General features: G+C 43.2%; 1 protein-coding gene across 11 annotated transcripts in view; it reads right to left on the bottom strand.

The window, feature by feature from the left end:
* Positions 1 to 9,195: 9,195 nt before the first annotated feature.
* Lclat1 (lysocardiolipin acyltransferase 1) overlaps positions 9,196 to 18,179 on the bottom strand; it is a 182,158-nt gene continuing 173,174 nt past the window's right edge. For all 11 annotated transcript variants that reach the window (XM_058578444.1, XM_046441570.2, XM_046441575.2 and 8 more), the window contains one exon: positions 9,196 to 10,660. In XM_058578444.1, the coding sequence (XP_058434427.1) occupies positions 10,158 to 10,660 (503 nt within the window). In that variant the 3' untranslated portion in view covers positions 9,196 to 10,157. The remainder of the gene's footprint in view (positions 10,661 to 18,179) is intronic.

The following is an 18,179-nucleotide window of genomic DNA, read 5'->3' as shown; positions in this document are numbered from 1 at the left end:
TCTGATGAGAAATTTTTCTTACTTTTATTAGGTTATTATTTAATTTATTTAAAAGTATATTCAAATTTTATATTTCTCCTTGAGAAATAGTCTATTTGTATTTTCTGTCATATTATCTACCTTATCTAAAATTCAATTCACTTAAAATTGTCCAATCTTTTAAAAATCCTATTACCTCTATAGAGTTCTTATTTTTATATGTCTTTTTGAAGTCCTTATTTTTTTTTTTATTAAATATAACAGAATTTTGTTCTTTCAAACAATCCAATGACTTTCATTTGAACTGTCAAGTTTGGTCCATTTACATTTAGTTAGATGATTGATGCATTCAAATTATTCTCTAGCCAAGACATGTTGTTTTCTGGATATACTTTTTTTTCATTATATTTCATTTTTTCAAAGCTTTATTGAGACAATTGACATACACACAAATTTAAAGTGTACAGTTTAATATGCCTATTTCATTGTTCTAGTGCCATTGCAAAATAGAAACCTTATTCTCTATTTAATTTTCAATAGTTTCTATTATTAAATCTTGAAGCAGTCACTCACAAGTTCTTAACCATGACCTTCCAACAGATGCCCCTTCCCCCGTGCCGCCCCACCCCCCACCTTCTTTGTTCGTTTTGTTTTTGTACCAGGAATTGAACCCAGAGGTGCAGAACGACTTAGCCATATCCCCATGGCTTTTAAAAAATTTTATATTGATACAGGGTCTCTTTAAGTTGCTGAGGCTGGTTTGGAACTCACAATCCTACTGCCTCAGCCTCCTGAGCTGCAAGGACCAACAATTTCTTTCTTTCTTTCTTTCTTTCTTTTTAAGAAAACCTGGGAAAAGGCAGATGGCCATGGGCTTGAATTTGGGTTACCCCCTACCACTGAAGAGCAGGCACAAAATCCCACTCACCAGACCCTTGTCTTTTATAAGAAAAACATCTTAAGACATCAGAAGGACAGGAAACTAAAGGTTCAGGCACAAGGCACTGCCCCTGGATGAAGTTAGAAGCAAAAACCATTTGGCAGCAGGGGAGGTGGGGAAACCCTGCTCCCTGCCTCCTACTGGGAGCTGGCGAGAACCCGCTCAGTTCAGGAGTCACACTGATACCATACAGAGGTCTAATAGCACTGGGGCTGGAGGAAAGGTGAGTCAGGAAGCTCTCCCTGCCCATGATGCCCTGTAGGTTTGATGTGAGCTACAGACACTACAAAAGGGATAAGCAAGGCTAATGAAGGCCAAGTGCGTAGAGCCCAAGACCAGATCAGAGAAACCACGAACCCCACCTGCTCCTAACATAAGCCTCCTTCTGAGTGAGAGCAATAAACAGTCTATCTATCTGGGCAAGAGAGACCTGAGGTGCAGGCCATTGGCCGCCTGTGATTGGTTGCAGCTCAGCTGTTGTGATTGAGACTCAGATATTTGTTACTCGAACAAATGCACACTTAAATTAGTTTGCAGCTTGTTTGCAACTAAGTTAGGTTGCAGTTGGCTAGGTCAGAGCTCAAAGTACAGAAGCAACTTCAAGTCAAATTCAGCTTAACAGGGCTTAGAGAAATTGCATGAGTAACTGGTAGAGCTAAGACTGTAGCCAGTCTTGTAAACCCAAGTCAAAACCTTAACATGCCCATTGGCTCCTGTGTGCAGCCTCCTTAGCCAAAGACTGGGAGGTTTAAGTTCTTCCTGGAGTCTGCAGAAGGGAGATGGGCAGGAAAGGAGCTTCTGGATTTGTGGAGCCAATGAGCTCAATCGTTCATCATTGCTGCCAAGGACCCAGACTGACAGGATCCCTCCTCTTTATAGAGGTCCCAGCCTGCCCACCAGATGATCGAGCACAGAGTAGACCTCACCCCACAGCTCCCTGGCTCTGCTCAGCTCTGACCTTACCCTTCACTCAGCCTTGATAGCATCTTCTACCAGCCTGGAGCCCTAGCCGGCACTAACCTCTGCCATTTCCCCTGCTCCAGCGTTCGATCCCAGCTGTCTATAATGCAGGTCCTGTCTCCTCAACACCTGATATGACACCCAAAAGATGGGTCACAATGATGTCCCCAAGCCCAAGGGTGAGTCCACCCAACAAAGAGTGGACCCAGGGGGGTGCAAAATCCAGGCCATACAGATGGATGCAAAATATGCTGACTACGTGTTATTCAGTGGAAGGGAGTTTTGCTCATTGTAAAAACAGAATCAGAGACAGACATGAAGTGAAAATAAATTTTCCTATGATTTCTGATTCCTCTCCCCAGCTGGTCCTCAAGAAGCAAGGCTTTGATTAGGGTCCTGTATGTGCTTATTCTTCGAAAGTCATCCATACGTGAAATAGCTTATCTATGTATATAAATAGATCACGCACACACACACCTGTACATTATATTACATCCTAACCCCAAGCAGAGCCATTCATATGTGGCTATTTTAAATGGACTCAACGCTAAAGGTATGATGAGCTAAACCAAGTCCAGCCCCTGTATCCAAGCATCCTGAACAGATGCAGATGGTCATCAAATAGCCACGTAAGATGTCACTAAAAGCTGAGATCCTGTGGGGAGATACGTGTACCTTAACTGTGGAGCCTCACACGATGACAGCCATATCTGTCACTGTTTAAGTGACAGCTGCCAGCAAGCTACCCTAGACCTGGCCATGGATACCTTCCCTGCCAGTTTCTAATCTGCTTCCGATTAAGAGCTGGAGCTGTGACTCACTGTCCTCCCCCTGTTGAAGAGGCTGTTGAAGAGGCTCACATGACTCAGTTCCACCCACCCCACCCGCTCCCCCCCCAACAAGAGACAAAATTATTCCATGTGACTCAGGCAGGGACAGGCAGCCCGGCGGGGTCTGGCCTGCACCCACCACCCCTGTGTGTGTGAGAAGGGGGAGGTATTGCTCCAGCCTCTCAGGTCACATCTTTTCAGGTGAAGGATGTGCTGACAGAGGTATCCTAGTCAGTTCAGACTGCTGTAACAAAGTACCAGACAGGGTGGCTTAAAAGACACAGTCATTGCTCACAGTTCTCGGAGCTGGGAAGTTCCAGAGCAGGACAGATTCAGTGTCTGCAAGGAGCATCTTTAAAAAAAAAACAAAAAAACAAAAAACTGTAGCTGTAAATGGGCATAACGCTTTTATTTTATTTATTTTTATGTGGTGCTAAGGATCAAACTCAGCGCCTCACACATGCTAGGCAAGCGCTCTGCCACTGAGCCACGGCCCCAGCCTGCTAGGACCTTCTTTGTGCTTCATATACAGTCTCTTCATAGACATGTGTCCTCACATGGCAGAAGAAGTAAGGAGCTCTTCTGTGCATCTCCTGTATGAGGGCGCTAATCCTTTTCAAAAGGGCCCCTCTTTCGTGACCTGATCACCCCCTCAGAGCTCCACCTTCTGCCTTCTACATACCCTTCCCTGTGCAAGGATTCTTTCAGGAACCCCTCACTGGCCTCCCCGACTCCAGCCCGTAGACTTCTTAGCTCTTGAGATACTTTCCTGGTAGCAATTCTCCACAAGCTCAAAGACCACAGAGGGCAGGGAGATGACAGAAGGGGAGCACCCCAGGGCGAAGGGAGGCAGCTAATGACAGGCCACAATAGGGAGTGGTGAGGAATAGGGAAGACTGAAGAATAATTGTCTTGTCTAAGGGCAGCCACCACCCAGCCTCAGCCTAGTGCAGCTCTATGGGAATGAAGACCTCAAACTGCCGGCCTGCCAGATGGCTACGAGATCCAAGAACCCAAGATCCAAGATAGCTGTCTTCCCTGCTCGTGGCCACAGCCACGCCAAACTCCAGGACATTTGTTCTCTGCCATTCCCAGGGCCTGCCATGCCTGTCACTCTCCGTGCCCTTCCTTGCTGCTACCATTCCCTGTACTGCGCTGTATTCTCACTAGTATATTCTGGCCAGATGCAAACACCTCCTCCTGTCCCCTCCTCCAAGGAGCTGTCCCTTTGCCCCAGTCTGATTTCTGTCCCTTCCCACTTTTGTGCCTCCTCTGCACGCTGTACCCCTAGTGCAAGATGCAGTGCAACCTGCTCATTCTGAGCCACGTGTCTGCCCACATCTTCACATAGCTGAAGACAGAGAGTATGGATGCTGTTTTCTGGTCACATAGCCTGCACGTAGCAGGTGCCCAGAGACACTGCAGGAGTGTGCTAATTAGAATTAAGGCTCTCTCCACCATGCGGGGGTGTAAGGGTGACTCGGTTCTTCCCAGGTCTTCTCAAGAGACTTTCAGCATCCTGGCTTCGTGGCCAGGAAACAAAAGCAAAACCCTCTTGCTCTGCAATGCATGTTGTGGAAACTGGTCATCAAACCCATCCAGCTCCAAGAGAAGACACTGGAGAAAATCTGAGCTGCATCTCTAAGGCATTGTTCTCAGGGCCACACGCCCATTAGGGTTGCACAAAGATCACAACCATCCTCCAATTCCAAGCTGAAAACATCACCACTGTCAGGACAGTTGGACATGTTTTATTGGAAATAAGGTTTTTCTGTCTGTTTCTGGGCTCTGCCCCAGTAGGTTGATTCAATCATAAATGTGATGTTTGCGGGGAAGAAAAGAATTGGAGAGTGGACTGATACACAGTACAGTGTGGGTTTGGGAACTTGGGGTGTCCATATCTAGGGCAACCTCTCTCGTTCTAGCTCCCCAGGTTGCACACCCAACTTCCCGGGGCCTCTGGCCCCCAGCCCCAACCCCATTTGCCTTGAGTGGAGGTGAGCACCAGGAGGAAGTTCTGAGTCACTGCCTGAGCTTGGGCCTAATGCACTTCACAGGCTGTCATTAGCAACCTGGCCCACTTCTTGCTCTGCAGTCCCCCAGGTTTATGGCGAAAGACATCTGTCTGGAAGCATGCCCTGCCAAAGTGTTTGCAGCTACTCCCTGCCCCTATGTCTGCACCTGAAGTCCTGGTCCTTTTCAGCTGTTTATGATTATTTGCTGTGGAAACGGTTGTGTTCGTGGCCCAACAGGGATCAGGTGCAGAAGGCCAGGGAGAGCATGAGGGCTCATGAGAGTCGATGTGTCTGCTTCTCACTCTGACCCTGAGGAGTGGGGGCAGCAACACAGCCAGCCCAGCCAAGGGACAATGCAAAGAGCAATAAAACACGGGCTGCTTTTCCTGGAGGTGTGAGCTGGATGTGAAATGGACTCCAGATGTGGCCTGAAAGGTCCCCTCAAGTTTAAAGCTGAGCTTTTCAGTCTCCCTGTGGGGAACCAGGGAATCTTTGAAGATGAGGTGGCTTTGTCTTTTTTCTTTGCATGAGGCTGGTCTCTCCGTCCCTACTGCCAGGTGCAGAAGTCGGGTTCTGGATGGTGCATATCATGTGGGCTTTGGCCATTTGGACATGAGCTTCTAGAAAAACACAGAACCATCCCACCTAGTCAGCACCCCTGCAGGGTCCCCTTTCACCCTATGTGGAGAACATTTAGATGAGAAGGAGCAAGAGAAAAGGCTTGGTGGGCCCCTGGGCAGCGCTATAAATGTCAGCAATCAATTCACCATTCATTATTGGTAGGAGCATAAATAGGCCAAGGAGGCTTCCGGAGGAGACAGACCCACCTGCTAGGAAATGCTCTCATTCCAAGTTTTTGTTCCAATCTGTCCTTCAACAAGCTATTGTTAAGCTCCAGTTACATGCAGAGCTCTGTAGGGTACAGGTAGTAAGCTCTGCGGGAGACCAAAGTGCCTGTCAGGAGTCCCCTGGGAAGGTCCTTGTAATCCTCTAGGGAGAGAAAATGCATAGAGTCATGGAGTGCTGTGGTCCTGAGAAAGCTACTCAGGAAGGGAGGGAGCACTAGGCAGCATGGGTCAGGGCACCCTGAGAGTGGCAGACAGAGTGTGGAGACCCTGGGAGGCAGTGTGTGGGTGAGCAGAGTGCCGGGGGAGGGGAGGTGGCGAAAGGTGGAGGGGCAGGGTTTGAGTCCACTAGAAAGGCCCACTTTGGCCACATAAGTCTCCCTGTGGGATTTGGGGCCAAGAGGCAGTCTCTTTGCTGACGTGGAATCACAACCCTGTCATGGGCTAATCAAGGACTCACATCCTGTAGGACAGCTTTGGGAGTCCCACTCTGCCAGGCTCTTGGGAGACTGGTAGGTCCCACTCCTTCTGCCCCAAGAGGAAGGCGGTTTTCCATCTGGTCTCTATAGCTAAAGCCTCTGTGACCTCATTAACAGTCATGCTGTTTCTGTAGAGGGGTTGGGTATCTGTCTGGATTGTTCTAATACCCCTCTGTTCAAGGTCAAGATCCTTAATGTGAAGTAAGAATTTGCCCAAGTTCCTGATGGTTGGGAATGTCTTCAACTGTCTTCCTGCTTCCCCTCCTACCCATGGTGAGTTCCTCATCTTCTGAGTACCCCTCCTCCAGAAATTGAGGGGCTGACTTGTTGGGCGTGGTGAAGGGACTCTTAATCCTGGCATTAGTGGATTTAATGATTGCTTTGAAGACTCTTTGCCATGAGTTTCCTAAGTCCTTGGAGGTTCATGCAAATTCAACTCTCCTTCCAGTTCTCCCCTCGCCTCCTGTCAGAGTTTTGGGGGGTGGTTCAGCAGATCAGGCATTGCTTTGAACCAAGGCCATGCATCTAATGAGGAGCAGCTACGAGGTTCCAACAGCATCCATATTCCCTTTGCTTAATAAGTGTCTCAGCACTGCTAATCAAGCTCTACCGGAAGAGAAGCCTCCTGTGTCCTGAACACAGCTGCTGGTTAGAGTAGGGCTGTATTCTACCCGGCCTTGTTTCAAGCTAAGAATGCTATAGATCTTTGTTGCCCGATTGTGTGACCTATTGCATTCTTTTGTACAATGACTCAGTAGTAATGTTTAACCTCATGGGACATTCACACCGAAGGGACATTAGTGCTTTTCTGCATCACCCTCAGAAAAGCAGGGTGACATGAGGTGTGGTCCCATGTATCATTGTGTGGGTCTGAGATTCTGGGAGTATCGGATGGCACTAAGGTCACTGTATGAGCCCAAGGTGTCATGGTCATCCTCAGCCATCCCTCTCCACCTTCTTGCTGTTTGCCTCTTCTTTGTCTCTTTTCAGCATCTGGGGCTGAAAATCAGTTGAACCAGGACCATAAATTTAAAGAACTGTAACCCCAGCCTGGTCCTTTGTCTGGAGTGACACCAAAGGATGATTGTCAAACAACTTGGGGATCCGGAATAAAAGGAGCCTGCAGAGCTTGGACCTCATTGACCAAGTGACAGTTTTACTGTGGATGATCCCCTTTGACTTTCCCTCCCTCTTTCCTTTTCAGGGTCTTAGATCAGTAAGTCCACTTCCACCCTGTCCAGCAACGCCGTTTGTGATGCTTTTTCACTTCAACTCTTCCCCCAGACCCCAGATAAGTGTTTATCACTAGGGCCCTAACTTTTCTAGTTTAGAAGGTACTGACTAAACCCGGTCTTGAAAATCAGGATTGGGTCCTGTTCCCGTGGTGACGAAGACTGAACACCCTAGAAACGCTGAGGCAAGAGAAAAAGTTTTCTTTAAAGGCTAGAGCACACACACACACACACACACTCACACACACACACAGTGGGGCAGGGAGACTCCTCCAGAGAGGAGAGTGTCCAGAGCTAGTGTCCCAGGGAGTGAGGATGTCCTGCCCCTTTTATAGATTTTCGGTTTCCTTTCTTCTCATGTCCTCTCTTATCTGCTCTACATCTATTATTTTATCTCCTTGAACATGACCCTGAGCTGAGTATTATCATCTCCACTTTCCAGCTAAGAAAACTGAGGCTCAGGAGGGTTAAGCAGCCTTGAGCTCTGCCAAGCCCAAGCAATGGGCCTTCGATGACATTGGGGTGGGCTCTAGATGGGCCTGTGCTCTCTCCATGACACAAGGCTGCCAGCAGATAAGTTCCACCCACAGACCCTAATGACCTTGTGCCTCTGTTGAAGACGGGGACTCAGGCTTGAGTTTTACTGACCACATAGACCAGAACTGTTTGTATCATTGACTATAGTTCTTTAATTTTTTTAAATTAAAAAAGACTCAGGCTTTAAACATAGTTAACAATGTGTAGATCAACATGAATTATTACAATGAAAAAAGACCTTCCTGTCATAAAATAGAAGACTCATTTTTTGGAGTTATTTCTAAATCTTAAAGCAAGTACAGTGTGGATTTTACAGATTTTAGTGCTTTGTAATTATGAATTATGAGCAGGTAAAATCAATTTTGTATTTTATCTTAAACACATTTACATGGTAGTTGTAACTTGACCAATAAATGTGCAGGAAAGGCAGGTGAGGGGGCTATGTTTTCACCTGGGGTAGATAACACAGCTTATCATTTTTACCCCAGGACAAATGCAATCCTGATTATTAAACTATTTCTGTATTTAAATATGACCCAAAGAATTCTTGGAGAAACTTAAGAGACTTCTCTCATTAAGGAAAGGAAAAAAAGTTGTTTTTTGTTTTTAAAAAACCCCTTAAACCCCACAAAGGTAAATGGCTGGGCTGGAATATGTCAATTGCAGCTTTGAAGAAACAGTTAAGTGTGGGTTGGTGGTTTCAGTGGGCACTAGTTAATACTGTCTCAATAAATACAACATGTCCACAGTGTTCTGCCCCAACCAGTGCTTTCTCATAGAATCTGTTCAGTAAGTTGAGCTCATGATGTGCTTACCTTTCATGGCAATGGATGACTGAACTGCTGGGTAGAAGTCACTGTCAAGCAAAAATGAGATGTCACTAAAGAGAAGGCATTCATGCCCCAAGAGTACATAAAGCAATAAGTAGCTCTGGAAGCTGGCTCACTGAGCAGTAGAGCTCACAGACTGGCCAACAGCTAAAGACTTTTAATAGGCTCATATTTTTGCAGCTCGACCATTATCCCTATTACCTGGCCAAAAAAAAAAAAAAAAACAGGAGGGCAGAGCTCCAATGGGATGGAACCTATGATGACATGCTCCTTTTGCCTCAGAAGGAGACAGTGCTTTTGGTTCACTAGATTTTCTTCTGACTCCAAGTGACAGAAGTATTTAGACGAACAGTTGATCAAAAGTGGGTTTAAATATTACTATTGAAAGAGAAAGCCTGGGACTAAAAAGAGAGAGGTTTCCCTGCTATCATTGAAAAGGATTCATTTGTGTTATCCTTGTGTAAAATCTATCAAAGCTACCAGGCTTGAATAATTTAGGATAAACCATTACTGCCATGTCTGTATTTTTGTGGTTGTTTTAATGGCAGAAACTAGATACCCATGCACTCCTAGAAAACAATAACCTCCCTTTTTTGGTAGGTTTTAAAAAATATTTCACAAGAAAGTTTCTGTCTACAATAACAGGATGTTCCTCTCAGCATGCCTCTAAGACAGCATGTGGCTGCATGCCTACCCCTTTTAACAGAAAAAGCTACACCTGCCAAGTTGTAAGGAAACCAGCACTGAGCATGCAAGATTGAGGATGAGTGAAGAACTGGAGCTAATTCCTAGCTTTTAAAATTCAAACTAAGGTTTCCAAGTGGAGAGTCTGTGGTTGCTCCCTGAGTCATGTGCAGGTGTGATTTTTCCATGTGAGGAAAGGGCACAGGTGGTCTTTTGATCGCTTGGTTAGCCCAAGATACTATGTGGAATGAGAAGATTCCTATGTTGATCAGTTTGAGGATAAGGGAGGTATGTTTTCTAATCTTAAGGGAGGATGGGATGGGATGGGTTTGATTGGCATACAAAGGATGCAGATGGGGCCCAGGGAGCAAGCCCGGGCACCACGTGTGTGGCTGCATGGAGGAAGAGTGCTCACCTCCGGGGGTGAGCTGGGCAGTCAAGTACCAGTGCCTGTCAGGCCACACTACTCATGAGTTCCACACCTGCTTCTGGTCTGGTGAGTCTGTTGGGTTAGAAGATTGGGGCTTTCAGAGAACTTGTATATACCTTGTCTATCAATAGCCTGATGATTGTTTAATAAAATTATGGCCCAAGTTATGTCACAGCAATCGATCCCTGCTACATTCGCAGCATCAAGATTACATTCAGAGATTAAAAAAAATTGTAGCAATATTTTCCCCACAAAATTAAGTGCAAAATATCTTTTAACAAATAATGATGATAGTAAGAAATATCTGACAATCATGCAAAATGCATCTCAGTTTACAAAGGCTTAGAACATTTCCAAAATATCCCTTTAGGTTTTTACATTGTGAGCCTGACCATCTTATTCATTTTTCTTTAAGTGTAAATGTGCCTGCTTGTGAAAAAGACGGTAACATGCAAGTTCAATGATTTCTAGTCCGCCAAATATTCTCTCTTGCAGCACAAAGATTACAATGGTGACTATAAAATACCACCGAACAGGGCTGTACAAATATATGAGCAGGCACATTGCAGGGCTGAAAAGGGTCCAGTACAGTATAGAGAGCAACTTGACCACAAGGACCCTGAGCTCAGACTTGCAAGGTGGAATTACATGCTGTTCAGTCGAACTGAAAGTCTTCTCCCCCTGGTAGAAGGAACGCAGCCTCTCTTCCTTCTCCTCCCACCGCTTGTGGCACCAGAGCTGCAGGTCCTCCCTGGACATGGGGAGGGTGTCTACTGGATGTCGATGGACATGGAAGTGGATTTCCTTGGGGAAGTTGCCATGGAGGAGGTGCTTCTCTGTTTGAGGAATGTTGTGGGGATATGCCACAGTAATGTCATGGACAGCATCGAGGTTCTTACCTAGGTTTGGAAAAGATAAAAATATCTTTGTTTTAGCAGTGATCAATTGGTGTATAATGCTGACTCACAATGAAGAAACGAAACACTGGAAAACCAGGACAGAGTGAACCATGGTGAACAACAGGGGCTATAAATATAATACTTGATTCAATATTTAATAGTTATTTTTAGCCTTTTTCTCCCCTGTTTGCTAATTATCACAAAGACCTTTATAAATTATCTTCATTCCCAGAAATGGTAATCTGCCATTCTAGCATTAAATGGACAAGCACATCAGGTAGGATTTGAGATGGGAATTGAAGAGTACAGATTAGTCCCTTTACCCATAGGATTCACTATTTCAGTACCCCTTAATATCCTCTCCACATAAATACAAATTTTCTCACCTTTACCATGAAAGCTACTGCAAAGAAAAGTTCAGAATCAGACTTGAATAAGTGGTCAGAAATATATGAAAACTTCTATGTGATTTTTTAAGTTTTAAAAATACATCAAGTTGAACTCCAAGTAAGACCCTGACCAGAGATTCCATCTTCCTTAGCAATTTAACTTGCAGATGCTGGAGATGAGAAAATGTGAACAGCAGCCTCATCTCCCTCAAGATGTCCTCAAAATACAAAGGGAGATGGCTGCATTAAGCCTTGACCAACCCCATTGGGAAGAAGGGGGACCTGGAAGGCAGAGCAGGGTCAGAGAGCACGGTAGGAAACAGGGCACTGAAAGTGGGCTGGAGGCAGGTGGCGCAAGCCCTCGGGTTATCATACTTTAGAATTTGAACACTCCAGGTGGTGGAGAAGCATCTTGAAAGGTGGAGGGTCTTGGAAGGTTCTAAACAGAGAAGAATTGTTTTGGGGGCAATGACAACACTGTATGGAGAGACCAGGGGCAAGAGAGTAAAGATAGTACTTTGACAGCTGTTAACAATTCAGAAGGCCAGAATGAAGAGGAGACAGTGACCAAAGAAGAGACACATCCAAAAACATTACAAGGAACAACTGATATGATACAGCTGGAACTCCATGTGGCTGGATAAGGAGGGGAAGCAGGGAGGAGTGAACACACTTGTTTTTGTTTCAGGGTACTGTGCAGACGGTGGGGCTTGAGACTAGAAGTGTCGGAGCAGGGTTGGATCTAAAGGGGCCACAAGGACATTTAATAATACGCTGTACTAGAGGCTCAGAAAAGATTAAGTGTTTTGCCCAAGGATACAGGGCATGTTGGTGCAAAGTCTCTGAAAATTGCTGTCCTCCTTATTCTGTTGTCAGCTGGAGACCTTTGATGAGACTTGGATTCCTTACCATACCAGAGAGTACAAACAATACCAACTTGTGGGGACAGAAATCAGAATAGCAGTTGCCTATAGGAAGTGCCTGGAAGGAGCATAAGGAAGTTTTAGGGGTGACAAGGACTCTGGGGATTACACGGTGCTTACATTTGTCAGGATCACCAAACTGGACATTTAAGTTGTGTAATTTCACTCTATTTAAATTTACCCTCAATGGCAATAATAACAAGAAATGAAGTAACCCCCTCACTTCATTCCATATTAAACCCACTGGGTTGGACTCGCTTTTTAAAAACGGTTCTTCAAGTCTTCTATAAATGTTTGTCAGTCCCCATTATGTTGTGAATACTTTAGGACCTGGTTTCAATCTGGTTTCCTAACAGCATTATAAAATAATCATCACTTAATAAGAGCTGGGTTATAAAAAATGAAAATGTCTCCATCAACAAGGCTTAGATTCAGAACTGGAGGGGCAGTCCCTTAGGAAAGCTGCACGCTGTTGACACGGGGTCTAAGGGGTACAGATGGAGGCTCATAGAGAAAGCTTTAGCAGTACTGTATCTAAAGAAAGACCAGGCCAGATGCAGAGGAGTGGGCCAGAGGCTGGAAGCCACAAGGTAAAGCTTTGTAACAGGGCTGTCAAAAGGAAATGTATTCACCATTTGAGAAAAGGCTGGTTTGCCCACAGGCCCACTGTGCTACTCTGGGAACTTACCTGTTATGGTGGATTGTCTGACAAACATCTAGAAAAAGCAGACCTGCTCTTCTTCTGATGCTCTGAGCATGATATATCCCCTGGAATGGTAACTGTTAATTCACCTACATTGAAAAATCAAGCAATCTTTGGTCTATTTAGCCTTAATCACGATTATACTTTCTATGATAACAACAACAACAACTAAAAAAAAACTGAAAAAAAAGTCACTTGTCATACCAATTGGCCACATTCAGAGTTATATTCACATTTTATTTACCTTTAAAACTTTCCTGCAACTAGTATTTCAGCTTCCACCATCTGCCAGACCCTTCTCCTCCATCAGGGACACTGGTCAAGATCAACACTGTTGCTCAGCCTTAGCTGGTCTGCTTTTCCCATGTAGTCCCTTCTATCTTCCACTCAGTCACTCTACACCACTCTCACATTTAATCTTAGAATTGGAATAGGTTTCAATCTACTCTTAAAATAGTTTATATGTCCCAGTCTATCTCCTACAGACAGTTCTTAATGCTTAAGGATAAAATAGAGTCATGTACAACTAAAAACTGGTATCAAAATGGTAAGGCAAGTTTCTTGCTAGTTTTAGTAAAAACTAAACAGCTCCATATTCTCTTCTTTCCTCTTGAAAACCTACATGGTGTGTGTGGGGTGTTGTCCCTTGCATGTCTATGGGGTTATAATGTTCACAAGTAGCAAGTTTTCAGATCCTGAGAATACCACCAACAGGGACTATCCTTAGTGAGGAATGCTCAGTGAACAGTACGGAGGTCTGGGGCCTCTTGACTGAGTCACCTAATCTCTGTGGCTTACTTAGTTCTTTCATCTAGAAAACACCTCACTGGGTGGTTGTGAGGGTTAGATGAAATAATGTATGTAAGCATGCATGGCAGGATCTGGTGCACAGTTAACACTTGGTGAAGGCCAGCCATTGCTATCACTGGACCATCAGGCTAACAGGCTGGGCTGTATCCACTGTGGCCTGCCTGGTGTCTAAGGGAAAAGCTACATTCAAGTCCCCTCTCTCTGTATCATTGTCTACATCACTGTTTTCCTGGGCCCCAAAGATACCAATTATGAATCTCCTGATTTAACCTTTCCACTCAGGCTAAATGTTCAAAGGACTGTTTTGTAAAACTGAAGGCAGGGGAAAAAAAGAAAAGAAATCCCTCTGCTTCAAACATACTGCTTTCCCCCCTGAAATATATGATCTTAACTTCTTGCAATATCCAGCTCAAATGCGAAAAGTTCTAAGAGCTTTCTTCAAGTGATAAGGCCTAGGGTGGCCTTGCCCTCTGTGAGACAGCACATGAGCTAACAAGCTTACTCCACACTCACTTGTCACTGTGGTCTTAAAGCAAGAGCCATGTCCTCTGTGTCTCCAGCACTAACAAGGCTTCAAAAATGTGTATCTGATCTACTAACTTTTTATCTGAAAATATGAGAGATCATTATGCTTTCTACACTGGATTACTAAGACAATTTGAGGGCCAGTGTAGAGTGAACCCCTTACACAGTAGTCGGCATGCAGCAAGCTCTTGGTGTTAGCAACTATAGAAGCAGTCAGTTAATGAGACTGTCTTGCTCCACAGGTTTCCCCCGCCCCCCCCCCCCAATTTGGGTTCTATGAATTCTTGGTTCTGAAGGAATTACAAGAACTTGATACAGGGCATTCACCTTATAAAAGGGCAATATTCCAAAAGTTTCTTTTAAAATTTAGAAATTTGGAGTTACACTGTAACTCAACATAATTAAAATACTTATATGATAAGCAAAGTGCACGACATTATAACGTCAGCCACACAAAAGCCAACAAAGTGAAGGGGGAAGCTGGGTGGGGAGAAAGCAGCTGTACCTTAACACTCATTTTCCTGTGCTGTGCTGTAGCTTAAGCCTCCCTTAAGCATCATAGAAACTTAGAAATGTGTTAACTTCCAAGAAAAAGAGAAGGAAACGGAGAAAGGCTTTTACTCATGGAAGGAATTATTTATAATTATTAAACTTCAGACAGCACAAAGCCACAGCTACTGGGCACTGAAGGTTAGGGCCCAATCCTCTGCAGGCAGGAGAATGTACTCCATATCATCCTCTGTAACCATACTTTGTGGCCCCTGGCCCCTAGCCCAGCAGAGCCAGTCCCACCACACAAGCGAGTTTCCTCCTAAAGGGAACAGGTAAAGGATGGCATATCTAAGTAACAGTAATGAAACTGAATGTCAAAAGTTGAGATGTGTCTGTTTAGTTGATTAGTTTATAATAGGGCTAATATATTATGTATTAAGAAAATAAATTCCTACACTTACAAAGGATTTATACTGCTTTTATATCTTTTGGAAGGAAAAAACATTAGACTTAAAATATGCAAATTAAGATGGCTGCCATCAATAACAGCCATTTAAAATATCCTACTGCTTGTCGGACAATAAAAATGATGTGTCTAGATGCTCTTGATATCTACCAGCACGGGGCTTAGGAAATGGACCTGTTCTATTTCGGATGCTGTATCTACTGGCAAGTTTCATATATCACTATTATTTTTTAAGCCAGCATTCAATTAGAATAGCCACACTCACTTGGAACCATGGTTGTTTCTTTTCATCCCTGGAAAAACAAAGCTCTTGCTTTATATTGCAAATCTTAATTTCAATCCCAGAATGAGATCGAGGGAAGTTTGAATACCTTACTCATGTTTAAGTAACCAATGGAAGTTTAAAGCTATGACTGACTTTTACTAATATCCAGAAGGGAGTGTCTCCATCATCAAGTTGAGCCCATGACTGTTAGAAGATCCCTACCAGATATGAAAAGCTCACTGGAGTGGCAGTGAGCAAATTCCCACACATGTCCATATTTAAAGTAAAAGACACATAAGAGACTTTTGAAGACTCTAAATGCATTCTAGAATGAAGAAATCTTGATTTGCCTGCTAAAGCATCAGTTCCAAGTATTCAGCTCAATGACAGAATAATACAAATGGAAATATTTTTTTTAACCCAGTGATCTTTAACAGAACTGGTAACAACTTAAAATTTACTTTTCTTTCCTCATTTCATAATCAAATACATGTAGCATATACAAAAACATAATTTAGATTTCACTTTAACATCTGCTTCTAAAAAATTTAAAATGTAAGTCTATTTCCTATTAACCAGTTCTAGGTCCATAAATTTAAATACATATATTGTAATTTTTAGATAAAGCAGCTTGCCACCCAACATGCATTTGTGTTAAAATAAAACGCCAAGGGCTGCTGATTTTGTACATTGCTTTTCAGATTAAAAAAAAAAAAAATTTACTCCAGGAAGACAGAAGTTGGATCTAGTAACTAAGCAATTATGTGCTGTGCCACTCTGTCACTGACATGCAATTGTATGTGGCTAATAACAAAGCACGACTAATCGGTACTAGTCACTACACTTGGCAGAACAGTCTGGAATGGAATGATTCCGACAGATTTAGACTAAAAATACCAACAAATGAGACACCTTTCAGCCTCAAAATGAAAGGGTGTGCGGGAACCACTTAAAATCAATTGGTATTAAGGCTCAAACAGTACCCTTTTCTTCGAGAATATACTATCGTTTCCTACTTGAAATAGGATCGATTTTTCCTTCAGCATAAGCTGAATACTTATGGGATAAGGGGTGGAGTTGGCAGATCCCTGTCCTACTCTTGTCAGCTCTGTGACCTTTCATGTTCACTGTAAGCCTATCTAAATGCAGACCCCAGACCTACCCTCACTTTGTGGGCTTGTAAAGAACAACTGGTAAGTTCTGTAAAGTGCTTAGAGAAGAGCAGGCACCCAGAACATGTGTGCACAGATTCTTCTTTTTGCTGTACTGTCACACTCCTCTGGATGGATATCCACCTTTTGCACCTGGAGTGAATCATTAGGGTTAGTTGGTACCCTTACCTTCTTTCTCTACATTCCCTTATCCTTTGGGAGAAATACCAACTCTATTGCATGCATACATTTTTTTTTTTCTTTCTGACAATTGGTCAAAGTATAGAAGTAAAGCTGTTTACAGGACTGACCCTGGCACTAGGGATTAACCTTAATTTATCTTCTGGTATATATTCCAAAGCCTACTACCTAATTCCTTAGACATTTTAAGATAAGCTTAGACTTTAAAACCTCCTGTAGCATTTAGAATAGAAGCTGGTGATCCCTGTGCTCCAGGGTCACTGATAGAATAAGAGCATTTGATATGCTTCACAATTTGACAACACAGGTACCTTCAGAGATCATTAAACACAGGATGTGGGCAAAAGCATGCACTTACTGAGACCAGAGTTTGAAAATAAACAATGTCAAATTTAAATCACAGTCCTTGGAATTCTTCTAAACATAACACAACTCTAAGTGTCCAATTATCAACAGTATTCATCTGCCATGCCCTTTTTTCACTGATAATTTTGAAAATTTAAAACTATATGAAATCTAGGCTCAGTCAGAGTTAATTTCAAGACTCTTCAACCTGAAATTTGAATAGAATATTTTTATACACAAAATGCATTAAAAATACAAGTAAAAATAATTCTGCTACTACACTAAGCTTTGCAGCAAGTATTTTATAAAACAATGAGCTCTCAGGGACCAGACAACATCTTGGTACTTCAAGGACACCTTATAAATAATAGCAGCACAGCACTTCAGCTCCTTAGGGAGAGATACCATGTCTGTCGAGGGCTTGCTATGGTTTACTCTGTCATCCAGTCCACTCCTCTTCCAAGAAGCAAAAGCAAAACCTTTTGGGAACAGGCCTTACTTCATATGGCAATGCCATTCCCTTTACTGATTCAGGAAGAGGTTCAATTCAGCACAATGAAATGTAAAGGGATAGGGGTGGGCTTCCTGGGGCTTCTGGAAAAATTACCTTACAAGAAAAAGCCACAAGAACAACATTCACAGAATGAAGCTGAAACCACTGAGGTCAGAATGGAGAGGTAGAGGTGACCTGGTGCTTGCTGAGATGGTTGAGTACCAAAATCTAACCCAGCACCCTACTGCTGAACTTCTAGTTGTGTAGGCAGCACTTGATTTCCTTACCTTCAGTCTGGTTGGACACAGGTTTTCCGGTGTTAAGTGTCCTGACTGATACAGTGGTCTATCAGCAGTAGGAATTAAACATCAACTCCAATTTAAAACAGAAATGGCATTCTATTGTGAAGTAGGATTTCTATTTCCTTTAAGTGGTCTTTACATCTTACTGTTACCTGACAGCATGAAAATCTTTTGAATTTTACATAATGTAGGCTTCAGTATTTTTCCATAAATCAATATAGGAATTGAGGGAGTATTAATACATTTGAGATAACAGATTTATATGGACCCATATGTTTACCCAAAATATTTTACAAGATGTCATATCTCTATTTATTAAAAAAAAGCTGATTACCTGATAGCAAGCATATTTAATTACATTTTGTAAAAGTTGAGATTTTATAATCCAAATTCTCACATCAAAATTCTATAAAAACAAAAATAATGATAAAAATATCCCCTTTAAAAACTTTTA

Source organism: Marmota monax, unplaced genomic scaffold, assembly GCF_021218885.2.
Source record: "Marmota monax isolate L192 unplaced genomic scaffold, Marmota_monax_Labrador192_F-V1.1 WCK01_AAM20220418_F8-fsc00010, whole genome shotgun sequence".
NCBI classification, from domain to species: domain Eukaryota; kingdom Metazoa; phylum Chordata; class Mammalia; order Rodentia; family Sciuridae; genus Marmota; species Marmota monax.
The sequence above is the reverse complement of the archived record's forward strand: the minus strand, read 5'-3'. Positions and strand labels throughout refer to the sequence as shown.